The following is an 18,115-nucleotide window of genomic DNA, read 5'->3' on the forward strand; positions in this document are numbered from 1 at the left end:
CATTTGCAAATGTATCCCATTTCAGAGAGTATTTTTTTTAGAAACATTTAATAACAAGACCTGCTTTAGCAATGGTACACGATGAAGAAACCTGCCAGTGTTTTAGGGTTTTGTAAATTTTGTGGTTGAGGGATTGAGGTTGTGGACCAATGGATAACACCTCATTATCTTCTACCCTCTCAAATAATTACCACTGAGAGCACAGCAGTGACACTAGCAGAAGTCAACCTTAAGAACCTGAGAATTTTTAGGAATACTGTGCATAGTCAGTGTCCTGCACTGTGGCTAATTAATTTTGGGAAAAAAAGTTGGGTTTATTTTTTCCTTTTACAGAACTATTGTGTCCATGCTCATTTAAAGCAGTAAATTATGGCTATGATTTTCTTTTTATTTAGATATTGCAGCGTCTTCTCCCTGTCTAAAACTCCAGTAGTTTTCTATTAACTAACATTGTAAGTCCATGCTAGCTATATGTTCGTCATCATGGTAAATTTAAATGTAAATTTCAGGGTTTTTCTACTGCCCTGCATGTTTTGACTCTGCTCGTAGTCTTGAGTATATTGAGTAAAATGCGAGGAGCACCTGGATGTTTGACGGTCTTGGGACTGGATCTGAGATAGACTGTCTGTAAAGAAATGCAAAATATTTAAGGCCAAGGTGTTCATCCTGAAGATGATTTCTGTGCACTCTCCAAGCATGAGCAGCCCCTTCTGAGGAAATTATATCAGTCCACCTCTGTAGGATTGGGCCTTAGTCTTCCACAGAGTTGGTGGATTTTATTCTCACTGCTTTTCTGCTTGGTTGTCCAACCATTTTGCAGAATATCCAGGGTCTCGAATTTCCTTAATATAACTTTATAGGTTTGTGATTTGCTTAAAGCTCTGCCTTCCTAATAAGGTTAAGGAAGATGAAGTGGTCCTGGGAATTCCTCATTTATGTGAGATGGACTTGTATTTATATATTAAACCTACTAAAGAGAGCCTTAAAACAAAAGCAGGGTTTTCTGTGCCAGGGAAGGTTGCTTCTGGGTGCAAATGTTGGCTTCCTGGTCTCCGTGTGTCATTGAGCTCCCAGATCCACAGCAGAGCTCTTTCCAAGGCTGAAATAGATGCGGGCTTGAGCATCCCACAGCCACTCATCCTGCATGGCCAGAAAACTGCCAGTGAAAATACCCCTTCCTTCCCTGCCAGCCAGGGCTTGGAAAGAGCTCGAAATTGTTCAAAATCCCACGGCAGTTTGGAGAGGTAACTGTGACTAACTTATGTAACTGGTCCATTTTCCTTGGGTTTGCTACCCCGAGCCTCCTTCATCGGTTGGAGCTGAAGGGTAGGAGAACATTGCAAGGCTGCGTGTTCCTTAAAGAGAAGTGGAGTTCTGCAAGCTGCTCCTCAACCAGTCTAATTATTAATCGGTTTTCATTAGAAAGGGGAGCCTTAAAAATGGGTGTTAATAAACAACAATTCAAATCTTGCTGCAATTTCCCCTATTTTATTTTCCGATCTTTGCTTTGCCAGGCAGTTTCAGAAAAGATCAGGCTGGAAATGGTGAGCCAAGTTTCCTTTATTTACTCTTAAATGTATTTTCAGGGCAACTCTGCAAATACTGCATTTGCTGTAGATTTAAAATACTTTATAGAGGGTTGAAAACAGCTCAGCTTTTACTGTGCAGCAGACTGGACGGCTGTGTACTCTTAACTGGGAAAAGTTGAAAGTACTGCATCCAGAATTTAACTTTAAATTTTATTAGGGTCATATTTGAAAAAAAACCCAAAAAAGTTAAAAGTTGGCAAGATGAGGTTTCAGATGTGGGATCCAGAACTGCGTATTAATACTTAAGATTGTGTATAAATACTTGGGTCTGCATGATAGACAAATCTGCAGACGGACTGTAGGACTGCATCCTTATTTCTCTTATTTCTCTCATTTCTCATCTGTTAAGATTAAGTACCTCCTGAAATCTCTTTTAATTATTAAAAAAGTTTAATCATTGTTGAATATCTTTATTTATTGCAATTTTCTTAATGTTAGGTGTGTTTTGCTCATTTTTAAAGCCTCATCTTCTGGAATCTGGTGAGCATATTACAGTCCACTTAAAACACATCAAGAATTTGAAATTTTCTACCTTTTGTGCTTCTAAAATAAAATTATGGAATAGTTCTCAGATGTATGAATAAGGTTCAGACCAAAAGCCAACAGATTCCTAATCTTTTTTAAAAATTTCAGTATCTTATGTTGGTAATGCCTAGGTTTGTGAGTATTTAGTTTGAAATCCTGAAACTCCTTTTCCTCTCTATCTGTTAGTACTTCAATGCGGATGTTTTTTAATCAGATGTTCGTGTTTTAAACTTTAAATGGATGTTACAAATGAGAATTTATCTGGGCATAAAAAAGAACTTGTTTGTTTTAAATTTAAATCACTTTTGGGGGCAAATTGCCATTTGAAACTCCAGATTTTTTAAGACATTTATCAGTCCTGGTGCGCAAAAACACTTAAAAAATGCTTATTGAGTTTCCTAAAGTAGACATATTTTGCTAAGTCCTGAATACCCTATTGATTATTCCCCCCTAAAAGTGGCATGAATATGCAGGATGCATGAATATTTTCAGTAAGTTTAGAATCTCTTCAGGACATATGCAAGAGCTCTGCATGTCTTAGAGTCTTTAATTTCAGATGCAGAGGGAGCCTCTGGAGCGCTGGAAGTCTGCTGGTTCACATCTGCCTACATTTTAAAAAATGGATATAAATGTATATATCTCTATATATTTATATCCAGAAGACAGCAGCAACTTTTTGCTGTGGTCTTTGTGTCTGCAGACGGCGCTTCTCTCCAGCTGAAGATATTACTGGGTGTTTAAGCTGTGATGGACCTGGAGTGCGGTGGGCTTCACAGTATCAGGGGTGAGATGCAGAGCTTTTGGCAGATGTGGTGGGCTCTGCAAAGCACAGTGCTTGTCCAGGAATAGCACGGATGAAGTGGACACAGAGAAAGAGGAGATGGTTTTACATAACATGGTCTGAAACCGCAGGTGTGGTCAGAGTTGTGGAGAGCACAAGCTAGGGACCAGTTGCAGGGCATAGATCGGGGAGAATGGAATTATATTCCCAGACCATCCATGCTCTGTGCAGGACAAATCAGCTCTTTGAGGTAGCTGAGTTGTCTGGGACTGTGTGGAATTTTTTTAGCTGCTTTTCAGAGAGCGTCCTTAGAGCTTCCCGGGGAAGGATTGCAGGAGGTGGCAGAGCATGAAGGGGTAACCTGGCTATGTCTGGCTTGTTTGGTTTTTGGTTGTTGTTTTTTTTTTTACAGTGAGGGCAAAGTGAATTTCTTTTGAGGAGAATAGGTTCAGAAATGTTAAAAATCCAGACGTTAAAAATTAAAGTCTTAAGCTTCTCGGGTGGACGTAGAGCTATAAAATGGCGGCACCGCAGGAGCTGAGGCGGTGCCAGTATCCAACCCTGAGGCCTCTGTTTCTCACAGCACCAATTTTTGAGCAATTTTGAGGTGTCCTTCATGGGTGGGTGTTCACACTTCAGGTTAAGAAAGCTGTTTGTACCTTTACTCCAGAAAAACAATGTCTATGCTCGTGGGGAAGAGCAGAGGCACCCAAAGCTTTCGCCAAGGCCTTTTAAGTGGCTTGCAAATATTTCACCCTCTTTCCCCTCATCCAAGAGGCACAGTTTGATTTTCCTGAACAAACTGAAATAGCCTTTCCTAAAGGAAATCTCCATGTCCATACAGAGGGGTGGCACAGCTTTCAGTCCTGCTGCTCTAAATGGCGTAAGTTTGTGTGCGGACAAGGCCCAGGAGAGTTATGGTAGAGCTATTAGTAGGGGAAGTGATTTTTTCTTAGACTGATTAAAATTCTTTGGGCTTTCTGTTTGTTTGTTTTTAAACACCTATTTAGCTTTTAATTAACATTTAAGAGAAGGGAAGCTGGTTAAATATTCAATACCTCCTCCCTTTCAATTAAGGTAGAACAGTACACAACGCGTGATGAGGCCTCTGGGAAGTATGGAAAAATGGAGAAGAGCAGACTCCTGATTATAATTTTCAGGGGGACAGGAAAGGTGAAACCCATCTGATTATTACTGCTGTTAACAATAATAATGTGGAGATTTATTTTTTTTTAACATCAGAAAGCAGTTTAGAAATGCAATTATTCTTTAAAACTGTATATCCTGTCTTTGGCCTTTAAATACTTCCGTTTTTCCACTCCCATTCTTTACTTATTTCAGGTGCAAGCATGGAGGGTTTTCTAACAGGCCTTTTTCAGTCGCTTAGTAGGGAGGCTGCAGATGCTGGGGAAGTTGTTCTTCATGCTACATGCCCTTATCTTCATTTTGATGCAGTTCTTTCTGTGCCAGCGAGTCAGCAGCTTCAAACCCTGCAGCCCTGGGAGCTCAACCAAGCAAGGGATTATTGTCACCATACTCCAGTCTCTTCCCCTTTCCCTTCCTTCTCCTTGAAAAATCCAGTTACGTTCTGTCTGCGAGCTGGTTGTCCCTCAAAATTGCATATAAAGCGCACAGAAAAGGGTACCTCAATGGAAAAAAATGGGTTTGGAATATGCTAGTATTTGCAATTCAGCAAATTCACCCTTCCTAAACTTAAATTTCTCCCTTTTGATTTAGTGTACCCTAATTTATCTGACAAAATATTTTGTTTTGATGGCCATCCAGTTTAAAAAAGGATCATGCTGGCTAAAAGAATCCCTCGACAAACCCATTTTACATTGTGGAAACCCCTGAAACCACTGCCCAAAAGGTGATATATTTTTAAGCCTGCTATATCTTCTACTGTGGTGAGACAACTCACCTGTGTTTTCACCAAATATCCCACAAAAATGATTTTTTTTGTTTAAATCACCACGTTACATAAATGAGCTTTTAAAATGGAATTGCTGGCACCAGATACCAGTTGTGTAAATGTTTTTTCCTGAATGAGTGGTTGCTTTTTGGCTTTTTTTTAAGGATTGAAGAGAGTGGAGATGCTAAAATGCAGAGCTATTGGATAGGTTTCATATGCTATAACTTCAAGGTTTACTGGATATAGGATTGCATCGATTTTTAAAAACAGAAAAAAATGTTTTGCAAAAAGATTTCTGACTGCATCTATTGCAAGACATTCCAATTCAGCTTTAAAATTAGCCTATTGTGATGACACAATAATTTTTAAAGTAACTGTTGTATGATGTCCAATGACCTATTCAGTGCTATGGATTTTTATTTTGAAAAAAAGCAAAACCAAATGAAACATCAAAACCCAAGGTATTTTCTCCATGAATCTCTCTTCTAACTACATAAGCATATATTTATATATATGTCTCTTGTGATTACTTATCAGTCAAGTTAATGATGTGTATTTACTGGCTGGACTAAAACAAGAATTAATCCAATTAGTTCAATAATTGGTTATTTACCAAATATTTTCTTAATTATTGAGAGTCCATTTCTACTTAAGCTGTAAATAACAGAAATTCTCCCATCAATTTCAGCTTAAGTAGTATTTTATTATTTTTAGAAAAGTTTTTCATACTTTTATAGAAGCTATTCATAGAAATCACAGGATAAAATTTGCAATTGCAGAGGATAGTGAAAGTAACACCTTTTGTCAGAAAGTTCAGCTCCAAGTCAAACTGTCATTCAGGTGAACTTCACAACTTGTGATTTTTTAATTTTTTTAAAATTTAATTCAATTTGTAGACAAAAAAAAAAAGGCTGAAGGAAGTAGCATGCATGTGTCTGGAAATAGCAAAATTCTGTTACATGGAAAATTCTGTGCTGTAATATGATTAAAAGTTGATGTGAGCAACCTAAGACAATTGAGTCCCTCAATTGGCTGACCTGGGAGCTGTATTCTTTATATGCAAATACCACTAATGTCAATTTTATCTCAGCTGGATGTAAATTATATCCATGGCAGCATACCCATGCCATGGAGCACTGGAAGGTGATAAAGCTGGAGAGCTGATGAAGGCAAAAAGGCATTTTTCCTGTGGATTTCGGAACAGGGTCCTGCCCAGATGGAGAGCATGGGCTTCCCGTTGAGAGAAGAGATGAGACTGTAGAGAAAGATCTTCCCTTTTCTCTGCCTGCTCCCAGTTGTTCTCTGATAAGAGTATCTTCAAGAGAGGGGTTAGGGGGAAAGGAGGAATCAGCTCAGCAAGAAGAATATCAAGGAGACATCAGCTATTGCCTGCAAGAGGCCATGAACTAGGGAAAATATGAATTCACAAATACTTGTGCTATGCACCCAGAAATTTGTAGATAAACCTTGATCTTACCCTTTCTTTATATTTTTGCCCCTTTTTTTCTTCTCCAGATTCTCTGAAGAGGATGCATAGTAAGGACGGCTCTGACAAAAAGTGCCATCAGTAAATCAATAACTTTTTTTCTTTCTTTTTTTTAAGGAGAACACACACAAGAAACCAATTCACCTCATTCTCTGAAGAAGGATGTGGAAAATATGGGGAAAGGTAAAATAAATAAGGGCCTCTTACATTATAAAACTGCTCTTTGTTTTAATAGAATATGAGGATAATAGGGGGCACTTTTGTTCTGCGCCATATTTTAAGCTTGTCAAGTAACATATGAATAATATATGGACCTTTGGGTGGATATAATTGAGATTAATGCATATATATCAATCAATACATGACACTGTAATATAATACTTTAAAATAATATATTACATTGATTTATATTCATGGCTTTCTGCACAAAATCTATGGTAGGTCTATGCAACACTTTTTTTCTTTTTTTTAATAAGTGCTAAAATATTTTGTCTTAGAGTAATGAATTGCTCTGCAACTGTTCTTTCAAGAATTATTTATACAGATTATCAAAACCACTTTTTCTCTTTGTTAGAGGAACTCCAGAAGGTTCTGTTTGAGCAGATCGACCTGCGGAGGAGGCTGGAACAGGAATTCCAGGTGTTGAAAGGAAACGCGTCTTTCCCAGTCTTCAGTAAGACACAAAATCTGTGGTTTTGGTGTTGTGCGTGTTTGTGGTTGGTTGCTGCCAGGCTGATAAAATGAGACAGGCTCTCAGTTGTGCTGCCAGGATCTCGGGCTTGGTTCTGCTGAGTCCAGGTTGGGCAGGGCTTGGAGCAAGCTGGGATGGTGGAAGGTGTCCCCAGGGTTGGAATGAAGTGATTTTTAAGGCCCCTTTCAACCCCGGCTGTGGCTTTGCAGCTGCCCAAGCAGGTCTTTTGTAGGGAAAACACAAAGCTGGATGTTTGTTCTGGTGTGCATCCTACTAGTTTTGATAGCATTGATTACAGTGAGTGCACAGAAACACATCTGGGTCCTCATGGGGTACGGTGAGGTTGGTGTCTCAGCCAACACCCCTCAGGGGCTTCTAAAGACAAGATACTTAATCCTTGTTTTCAGGAGGTTTCTAGTACTCATTTTTGGGAGGTTCCAGCTGATACTGGAGAATTGATCTGGCCTTTTAAGGAGCAGAAATTCCTGCTTGGATTTTTCCTGTTGGGAAAGGCCATTTGAGATGGCCATTCCACCACGGCTTCTGAGCAGGGTGCTGCTGCCCAGGGCGATGGAATGTGCATGGCACATCTCAAGTAAAACAAAATGGGCACTGAGCAGGGTTTTTCTGAAGCTGGCAGAAGGCTGGGCTGATTGTGCAGAGATGTGGAAAAAGACCCCTTGGCTGGGATCACTCGAACAACACTGGAGCAACGGTGGAAACATTCTTCCAGGAGAAATCCCACCTAGATCAGGATGATCCCACAGAAAAAGAGGGAACACAGACAGCATTTTCCTATTGTTCAAAGAAAATATGCTTGTCCCCTTTCTGTAGCATCAGATAGGTATGTTTAGGGAGGCAAGGAAGTATGAGGAATCTGGGAATGACTCCATCTTTGGCCTGAATATTGAAATATGTAGACAGCGCCATAAGTAAAGAAGAGTTACTTGACATGATACAGATATTAATGAAAGGAGCATAACCTCATCCTTCAGAATAAATCCAGTCATTACTTGGGTTTGGGAGTGAGGTAATTTTCACATAATTCGTGGGGATCAAAACGCTGCTGTGTGGTATTGGCGAAATGGCATCTTGGACTTTTGCCATTCAAGTCTCTTATTTATCCTTTTGTTCTTCTACAGTAAAATTAATGCTCTGTCTTTGCCATGTAAATAAACACTGCAATTAAACCACATGAAATACAATTCAAATAAAAGAAAAGAACAAGTACGGCCAACCAAGGAAGTGGTGACTGCTGTATGCTGGCTTGAAAAATATGTGGTTTCAATGTACCATAAAGTAGTGGTCAATTTTCTTCAGGATTAAAATAGAAAACAGATAATGTGCTATAAACCAAACCTACAAGTGACCGTAAAGCCTATTTACAGATTTAGATTTACCAAAAAAACCCACCCCTCCTCCACGTGTAATAAAACAAGAAAAAAAGAAAAAAAATTACTTTTGTAAAGCAAATCTGTGTAAATCCATGTTGAGGGTGTTTTGTCCTCTGTTGCATTGTGTGTTCTAGCATAAGAGAAGGGGCTGTTCTAGGCTCTTGCTGTTGGGCTGTTGCTTTAGGTTGTGTATTAGAATGGTATTGGTGTCTTGGGCAGGGAGAAGCCAGGCAGAGGAGTTTTTGGAGATCCAACTAAAGGAAAGTTGAGGTAAAATTTAAATTGTATTGAAAACTCATCCCTGTTTCAGCTGGGAGGCAGCATGAGAGATATGGAAGCAATGCTATTCTCTCTAGAAAATGTCAGGTTGCCTGCACTGAGGTCTGGAGTCACCTCTTTGGCGTCTTCCACCGGGAACTGAGCACATTTGGGGTGCTCTACCTTCACAGCATCAAGCCACTGCTCACAACAGGGCTGTGCAGTAAATGGTGCTTGGTTTCAGAGTTCTCCTCTCATTTAAATCACTGCTAAATGAGAACTGAGCTTATTTGCAAGCTCCCTAAGCAGTGCTATGCTGCAGTCTTCTCTGTGGCCTCTTGAACCTGCTTGAAACACGGACTGTGAAAATTTACAAAACAGCAAGACCTTGTATTTTTCACGTTGCTGTTGGGCTTGAAAGCTGCAGGTGAAATTTTCTTTTGCCTTTAAGATCTCTCAATGCAGAGATCACTCAAATTAAAAAAAAAAAATTAAAAAGAAATCAGATCACATGTAGAAAGTCAAAGTATTTGCTGTCCTGATAAAGATGCAAGCATCTCTGCATGGTGACAGTGAGCTCTCCTGGAGCCCTGCTCTGGTTTGTGCCCTCCGTGTCGGCTGCTCCGCATTCTGTCCGTCTGCATTTTAAACAATGCGGCAATAAAACGGTGGAGATGCAGCCTGGGTACTTAAAGTATTTAATTTTGTGTTAAGAAAGCTATTTAAATATTCATATCTTTTCTCCTGGGTACTGCTTATGGCTTTGTCTGCCAGCGCTTGGACTCGGATAAATGCCGCCGAAAAAAAACGCTGTCCCTACCATTAACACCCCATTTCCACTGTGAGCTTGGGCATTTGCTGTGCAGGGCTGAGCAAGATCCCTGAGCTGTTTGTTTGGAGAGGTGATGAGCCCGTGAAGAGGCAGCTGGGAGGAAAGCATTGAGGGGAAAAAGGAAAATTTCTCCTTAAAGCCAACTCAGAGTGGAGCTGGAGGACCTCAGCTGCAATTATCATTGCAACTTTAGCGACCAGGACAGGAGGCAGTTACCTTTTCATAATTTTGTGGGGAGCTAGGGAAAGAGGAATTTATTTTTGTTGGCTTATTTTTCTGATCAAGTCAGAGTAGAGGGAATAGGCTTAACAGTTCTGTGGGAATTTATTGGAAATCTGAAGAACTTCACTGAGATAACACCACCATGTCTGTTTCAATGCGGTTGTGCTGCACTCCTGAGGGCTTCAGTTTGCCAAAATTTCCTGCTCTTTCACTGTTTCATTGCTCTTTCCCTGCCTCCTTTTCTTTTAAACAACAACTTCAGTTCATCATTTAGAGGGGACAAAGTTCTTTTTTGAGAGGGGGACAGAGCTCTGCCCCCTTGTTACTTCTTCCAGGACAGGCTCCTTACTTGAATCAAAATGATAGTGGCTCTGATGGGTTTTCTTTCCTCTTCCATTTAACAGCCCATCCTTTCACCCTGACCTCCATCAGGCAGCTCTTGGAGTCCCCTGTTTCTTGTCAACAGTTTTGTTTATATTCCTCTTTTTCCCACCCACCAACAGGAGTGTTAAGGAGCACAAGAGCATCAGTTAGTCTTCTAACAAATGAAGTTTTGTCCGAATTCGTTGTTTAGGAGGAAAATCAGAGAAGGGCAATCTACTGGAGCAGGAAGGCCAGCCTGTGCTGTAACCCAGCTGCCCGGGATCTCTCTTTCAAAGACTTTCTCCCTTCCAAATTCCACATCACCCTTTATGGAGCTTCAGTTTTGTTAAAAGCCGTCAGCACGATGCTACAAACCACAAATCAAACCCCGCATCCTTGAACGCTTTCTCCTCTCACACGCTGGACATCGCTGCTGGTGTCAACAGATTTATGCCAAAGCAAAGAAGAGCAGTTCCTGCTCTCCTCTTCAGGGCCTGAAAAAGTTTGACTAATGACTGCAGAGCCTTGCCCGTGCAGGAAAATAGCTGGGGATAAATGCTAGCAACACAAAGTTATCATTCTACATTTTCTGCTGGGGGAAGTAGTGAAATCTAACTTTTCCAGATTTTTTTCTGGTGTCAGTGGTGTCTCCTATTAGACACATATTTATTAGGCGTGTGTTTTAATTGAGTGAAGGAATTTTGTAGTGCTTTGTGATGCCTCAGTAGTGACTGGGCTTGATTTTTAGCTTAGCTGGGTGTCAATACTGCCGTGCGGTCTCTGTTTCAATTATTGCACTTTTTATCCTCTCATACAGACAATTTTCAAGATCAGATGAAGCGGGAGCTGGCGTACAGAGAAGAAATGGTGCAGCAGCTACAAATTGTAAGTTTACTTTCTCTGATAAAAATGTCCTTGGCTGCTGCTTTGTGTTTTTTAAGCTTACACCTCAAATTTTTCCAATGTGAGCCATGTAGATGCATCATTACCAAGCTCCTATTGCCTTACATTTAGCAAGAGGTAAACACGCAGTTCTCAGCTGGTTTGGAGCCTAATTACCTGGAGATTTACTTTCATACAGTAACCATATGTGTCTTCAACTAAACTTGTTTCAACTAAACAAAATGTGTCGACTCGACATGGAGAGGTGCTTCTGCAGAGAGGAGGAGTGAATCAGTAAACTTTGAGCAGTTAAACGTTTCTGCCTAGGGAATCTGCTCAATCCCTGCTTCCCACCAGAAAATAAACCTTAGGATGTGTCTTTTTCTCATTTCAGACACTAGAAGAAGTGCTTAACTCAGCAGTAAAGGATCAAGTTGCCAAAACACAGTTCAGTGCAGGCACACGTTACTGTTGGGTCTCTTGCTTGTTATTTTAAAACCAAGAGGGATTTTGCCTGTGTGCTAGTGCAGCTCTGGATCATCACATTCAGCTGTGTTGTTTTGAAAAGTTGACGTTCTTAATCCTGTGCAAGCAAAGGGGCTGGAGCATGGGAAGCTGTTCCACACTCAAGTAAATGAATGCTTAGTGTGGTTTCAAGAGCAGTGCATGGTGAGGCTGTCAGCTAATGCTTGCTGTGCTGGTGCTTTCTCTGTGATCAATCTGACATTGCTGAATGAGTTTTGTTTTTGGGGCAATCTTGGAAATATCCCCCTTTCTCTGAATCAGCCCCATGCTCCCCCATTGAAATTCTCCTCCTGCTTGTCACGGGCATTGCCCAGCCTCCTGGTACTGTCATTTTCTAATTGATGGGTTAGGACATAAAAGTAAATTTGAAGGCCAGGATTGTCAGACTGGTGCTGCGACGTTTAGAGGCATTTAGGACTGGCCTTATTTTTAGAGCTGCCGAGCATCCACGCGCCCCGTTCCTGCTGACTGCAGAGATTTCAATGAGACATGGAGGGTGTTTGAAAGAGGCTGTTTGTGGAGGAAACTTGGGTCCAAAATATCTCTGGGTGTTTTTTGCAGCTGGTCTGCACTCTTTTCCTTTAGTGTGCCCATTGTTACTGTGTCCCCCTTTGTGTCCCGACGACAGGCAGGAAGTTTTACTTGAGACGTGAATTTTATTGTCACAGAAAATAGTAATTAGGATGCCATCCTGAAAAGCACTTCCTCTGCTGCTTTGGGCTTGAGGCAGGTGACCAGCTGAATTTCCTGCTGCAAAGAACTTCTAAGCACAAAGTTTGTGGGCCCACCCCAGTCCTTATCTCTTGTGTCAGCTGAACTTGGAGCTGGCTAGCTCTGCCTCGCAGGGAGAGAATGGATCACCTCTGCCACTCACCTTGTGGCCCTGTGGTGAAGTTGTGTCTGGAACTGGATATCCCAGACCTCCAGCAAGCCAGCTGTGGTGGTTTTCCTGATTTCCTTGGTCAGGAAAATAAATATGATCAAGTAATTCGCACCCTTTTCACTTAATGACTTGTGCTGTGGACAGACTAAGAGTCATTTAATCATTTAACAGAGCTGAATGTACTTACAGAGAATATTTTCAACATTTAATGTGCTGCACCAGCAATTCAGGACTTCTTCCCTCACTACAGATGCCTTAATTTAATTATTACTAATGAAAATGTTGTTGAATCACCAGTAAGTCTTTATGCTTATATTTGTGGGGCAGGTTGTGATCACTGAGACTGATAAAAAGATGTTTGTATGAAAAACTGAGAGACTCCTGCAAATAATGAGTGTGTTTGCCAAAATGGGTGCAGAAATATTCAGAGATGTCTTGGCTTATAACTGAAATGGAGTCAGCACTTTTGAGATGATAATCCCAGCAGTGGCTTTAATTCATTCATGGGAATGTATCTTGTATGTTTATATCTAGAATTAAGATTAATGAACTGAATGTGGTAATGATAGAACTACTTTGGCCTTCCAGGGTTATTGCATGGATGAATTGGTGCAGAATACACAAAAGCTTTTGATTTTGTGTTTAATTGCTGTTGTGGTTTTGTTTTTAACTGGCACTTTTAGGTGCTTTTTTTTTTTGTACCTGAGATGCTGCACTACTACTTTGACAGGGCTTTAACTTAATTTTCTTGTTAACATAGAAGTACAAAGAGAAAAGCAGAAGCGCTTCATACATACTGAAATCATAGTTTTAATTAGACCTTCATAGGTGTATGCTTTTGTAGTACTAAGCTCAAAATTTATTGATGTAACTAGTCACAGAATGGGACTTAATTGCTTTTAAAAATTATTCTACAAAAAAATAGAGATGACTAGAGTCAAGGGGGTTTTTGGCTCTTCTCACTGCTGAAGATATACAGCTTAAATTAGTCCTTCCTGAATATCCCTGAAAAGGTTTAACAGCTGTGTGGATGTGGCATTTGGGGACATGGATTAGTGTGGACTGGGCAGTGCAAGGAAAATTGTTGGATGTGAATATCTTGGAGAACTTTTCCAACCTAAATGATTCTGTCATCCCCTGATCCCCTGTAACTGTGGGTACCAGAGAGAGGTTTTTCCAGAACGATCATTTCACTCACCCTGAACTGAGCAATCAGACACTAAAATAAATTAACCCAGCGTGTTCGCTATTTCGGAAATATCTGTAATACAAGCCGAACGCGATAACGGGAAAAAAAAATCAACCTATCCTGACTGCATTTGAAAACATCCCAGCACCAACACCCCCTGCAGATTGCCGTGAAGCTCGTGCCCTGCACTGGCCGTGACGCTTTTTGTCCCCTTTTTTTGGGGAGATTCTTCCCTGTTTTGGGAGCGGTCGGAGGCAGCGCGGCCCGCGGGTGCCCTCTGCCGCCCGCCGGCCGCCACTGCAGCGCTAACTCCGCGCTCAGCTTGAGCCGGGCTTAAATTAAAGCAGGGCTGGATCAGCGGCTCCCGCTGCTCCTGCTGCTCTGCCCGAGCCAGAATTCAAAAATAACAATATTCCATCGCTTTCTGAAAGCCGGGAGTAAGGCTCAGGTCGCTGGGAAAACGCTGGGAAAAAAGCTCTGTTCTTTTACATCTTCACTGGCGGGATTTGGGTTCTTTGCAGGCAGCCTGGCTCAGAGGGCTGCTGGAGCAGCAGGCTGGTGTGTGGCCATTCGTTTTGATGGGAATCACAGAATGAGTAAGGCTGCGAGTGGCCGCTGGAGGTCCCCGAGTCCAAGCTCCCTGCTGGAGTGGAGTCCCGCAGAGCGCATTGCTCAGAACAGATTTCCAGGCAGGTTTTGAGCACCTCCAGTGAGGAAGGCTCCACAGCCTCTCCATGCAGACGGCTCCAGTAAGGAATTTCTTCCTGATGTCCAGGTGGAATTTCAGTTTTCAGAGTTTTCCGAGTGTCTGACGCAGCTACCAGGAAGTTTTGCAACCTGCGTGTGCCAGGATCTTGGCCAAATGCTAGGAAACAACCAATCATCGTATTTAACAAGAAAGTGGATCTTAGACTCCCTGAATGCATTTTTCTCTTCCTCATCTGGCAAAGTGCTGCCTCCCAAATTGGCTGAGTACAGGGTGTGTACAAGGGATCATATATAAAATGTGGATTTTGCATGTGGATCCTTTTGTGCCGTGGAGGGTTTAAACTGGATATTAGGAAAAAATTCTTCACTGTCAAGCACTGGGGTCAGCTCTTCAGGGCAGAGGTGGTGTCCCCATCCCTGGAGGGGCTTAAAGGCTGTGTGGATGTGGCACTTGGGGACATGGCTCAGTGGTGAGCTGGGCTTTGGTGGCAAGGTTGGATTCAATTATCTTAGAGATCTTTTTGAACCAAATGATTCTGAGATTCTGAGGGTCATCTGGCTTTTGTTAATGAGTGGTACAGAAAGGGCCAGAGAGGAGGAACTGCTCGGCAGGATGGGGGAAATTCAGACATCACACATGTGGTACACCCTTAGAAGAGCTCACCTGCCTTTAGAGTTTTTAGTTTCTGTCCAGTGAGACCAGAACTCATCTGCTGGAACAGCCCAGCACCGTAACCAAGTACCAAGTCACCTCTGCCCGAGACTCTGCATCTGTCTGATATTGTCCTCTGAGCAACTGTGTTAGTGGAACAGACATTAAAACCATGAACTTTCTGCCAGCTACCTGCTGAGAGAAAAAGATCAGAAGCAGCACTGCCAGCATTATGATTTTCATCCTTTAAAGTTTTCATGAACCTCTCTCAAACATGGCCACAGGAAAGTAGAATGCCAAGCAGGAAATTTAAGCCTCCTGCAAACTGAGGAGCTTTTCTTAATTTTCTCTCAGAGGTGCCTTACAAGTAGTTTGTGGGTTCTCAGTGCTGACCTGTCCATCAGGGAAAGCTCAGGTGCTGTTCATCACCCATGGTGGTTTAGATCATTGGGTGATGATCAATCCCACTGATTTTACATTGGGGTAAAAGGTGACAGAATTTTGAGGTGTGTTAGAAATGTGAAACACTCAGGCAGGCCTTTGTCTTTCCAGATTAAGTGAAAAATGATGGTTTGGTTTTGTTTGGGATATTTTAATTAGGTTATGCTCCCACGAACTGAATTCTTCCTTACCAGCCTCACTTCAGGCTGATAATAATGTTCAGAGCTCAGAACTGGATCCATCTGGAACTGCTCTGTGTTTTATGAATTTCTGCTCTCAGTGCTCCTTTAAATCAACTCTGTTCTTCAGAGTCAGGCAATAAAATAAATCAGGAACTATCTCTCTGCAAAACCGATTTCCATCTCTGCATCATCTTTCACCCTGATCCTTAGAGATTGACAGAGTGTTTAAAAGAAGGGAGGAAAAAAAAAATCCACCATGTGGTTAATGTTGGTAAATCTTCAGAGCCATGAGAGCCTGTCCCTCTGGGTTGCACTGTAATTCAGAAGAGCACCATTCCAATTCCTGGTTTACACTGCTTATGGAAAAGCTTTTGTACAACTCATGTATTCATTATCCAAACAAGAACCACCCACGTTTCTGTGTGGGGACATCTGGGTTCTCAAAAGCAGGAAATGGGAAACGGCAGTGCTTCAGTGCCATTTGTGATTTCTGTGCTTGGCCTCAAGTGGTGCAGCTCAGATGATTGACCTTGCAGGGAATGCAAACAGTTGTTGAGCAGAATGGCTCTCGGGTTTCTTGAGTGGCATCTTGTGCTGAAGTGCCTGCTCACAGGCACACAGATAATGACAGGTGAAAGAACATTTCTGGAACGCTGTGTCCTGTGTCCTCAAAAGGCTCATCCCTCATTGTGTACAGGAAAGTGAGCTCTTTTCACCAGAATTTTATTTCTTGCTGTCAGTTTTTTGGTTGGTTTTCTTTTCGTTTTGCTCTTTTTTTCAAAGACAGGTGAGCAAAACTTGTATCCTGACACCACATGTGGATATGCCTTGGGTGGATAGGATGGAGCTGTGCCTCTTTCTCCAGTAAATTCAAATGTTAAAGAAAAGAATGCCTTGTAGAAATTTAAGCAGAAAGCTTCCTTTCCTTTAGAATCTGCAGAAATTCTCATCAAAAATGGGTGTGGATGTGCAGGGAGCCACAAGCCAGCCTCAGCTTCTGCATGAGTGCAAAATATTTTTTCTAGGCAACAGAAGGCAGGGTGATGTAAAATCGTGTACCTCAACAGAGATGGGATGCAGAGGTGAAGCCTCTGAAAGAGGATGGTGAAATTTCTTCGATATCTGAGTGTGTAAACAGGGATCAGACAGGAACTTCAGAAATTACTCCTCAGTCCTATCCATTGCCTGTGCTTTGGTTTGAGTCATGGGGCAGGCTCCAGGCTTGCTGAGTGGGCTCCTTCCAGGTGGAATAAATGGAAATGTGCTCCAGGAATGCACAGGGGACTGTGCTCCAGTTCCTAATGGGTACCAGGATTAGACTGGAGTCAGCGTGTAGCAATATTGTCCATATTACACATATATATAAATATGTCCGCAGCGTCCATATTGCATTTTGCTTGGAGTTTCTCTTCAGATCTGCTGTCTTTGTGTTTCCTACTAATGTGGACCTGGTCACAAAAACTGGGTTTTTTGCTGCTTAAAACCCAACTAACTGCCTTCACTTTTATTATTTCTGTACACCTTTATGCCAGGAAGAGCCCTAAATCCTCTTCCACCACAGCATCAGAGTTACTGAATGCTCTGACAACGACAGAAATAGAACATGACATTGTAGATGATTTAACTCATGGAGAAAGCAGTCATTTCCCTGTTGAACACCCACCTCTCCCACTGCCATCAATTGCCAGGAGATCAGGTAAAACAACACGCGTTAGAAAGATGCCAAATATAGCGGAGAAGTGGATTAAGAACAGTTAATTTCTGACAGAATGTACCCCGCTGTATTATCTAGGTCAGTACAGCCTGGGAGATGTCCTACATAATTTGTGGCCATGCAAACCCAAGTTGGCCTTCGTGGGTGGGAGGGAGGCAGGAATCAGCTGGCGAGGCACCACAGGTCCCAGCTGGAACGTGCTGATTCTTTCTGTGCACTTTGCTTGTGGCTCCCTTTTGCATCCAAACCATGGCCAGAGGTGATCAGGGAAGCAGCTTCTCTGCACCCCCTCTCTGCTGCAGCTTGGGAAGGAGTTTTGCAGCCTTTGCAATCTCCCTGTCCTGAAGGCAGCTGTGCATGGGGACATGGAGGGGACAGCTCTGCGTCTTGGGGAGGGATCCGGCCACAAAATTCCTGATTCCTGTTATCTTCCGTCAGGGGTAGGGATTATAAGAGTAGTCAGACAAAACACTTGGAATCTTGGTCTGTTCTGGTCAGCAGTGATTTGTGCACACACATATCCCCTTTCCAGGGCAGTGCAGGGGGGAAGCAGCACACCCCTGTGAAAGGTTTCTGCTTTCATTCAGCCACAGACACTGCTGCATCCTGGTGCTGCTGCTTTCAGCCAGACTGACCTCCTTCCCCAAGACATGAAAGGGTTATGTCTAAACTTCAAAAGCCCCTCTCTCTCCTCTCATCCCAATCCTTCCCTCCTCTTTTTCCTGGTTAAGGTAGGCAGGGATGGATAGGTCTCTCTGTCTCTGCAGGCACGATGCTTTACCCCAGCCCAGAGGCACAATGGCTGGGCACAATTCACACAAACACCCTCATAATGGATGGGCATAGAGTATTTAAAATAATTATGGGCATAATGTATTTAAAGTCA

General features: G+C 42.2%; 1 protein-coding gene across 2 annotated transcripts in view; it reads left to right on the top strand.

Moving 5' to 3' along the window:
* The window catches only part of SKOR2 (SKI family transcriptional corepressor 2), a 33,412-nt gene that overhangs the window by 11,004 nt on the left and 4,293 nt on the right, over positions 1–18,115 (top strand). For both annotated transcript variants that reach the window (XM_074533188.1, XM_074533189.1), the window contains exons 5-7: positions 6,411–6,476; positions 6,868–6,966; positions 10,871–10,938. In XM_074533188.1, coding sequence (XP_074389289.1) covers positions 6,411–6,476; positions 6,868–6,966; positions 10,871–10,938 — 233 coding nt within the window. The remainder of the gene's footprint in view (positions 1–6,410; positions 6,477–6,867; positions 6,967–10,870; positions 10,939–18,115) is intronic.

The sequence above is a fragment of the Zonotrichia albicollis genome, chromosome Z (genome assembly GCF_047830755.1).
Source record: "Zonotrichia albicollis isolate bZonAlb1 chromosome Z, bZonAlb1.hap1, whole genome shotgun sequence".
NCBI lineage: Eukaryota > Metazoa > Chordata > Aves > Passeriformes > Passerellidae > Zonotrichia > Zonotrichia albicollis.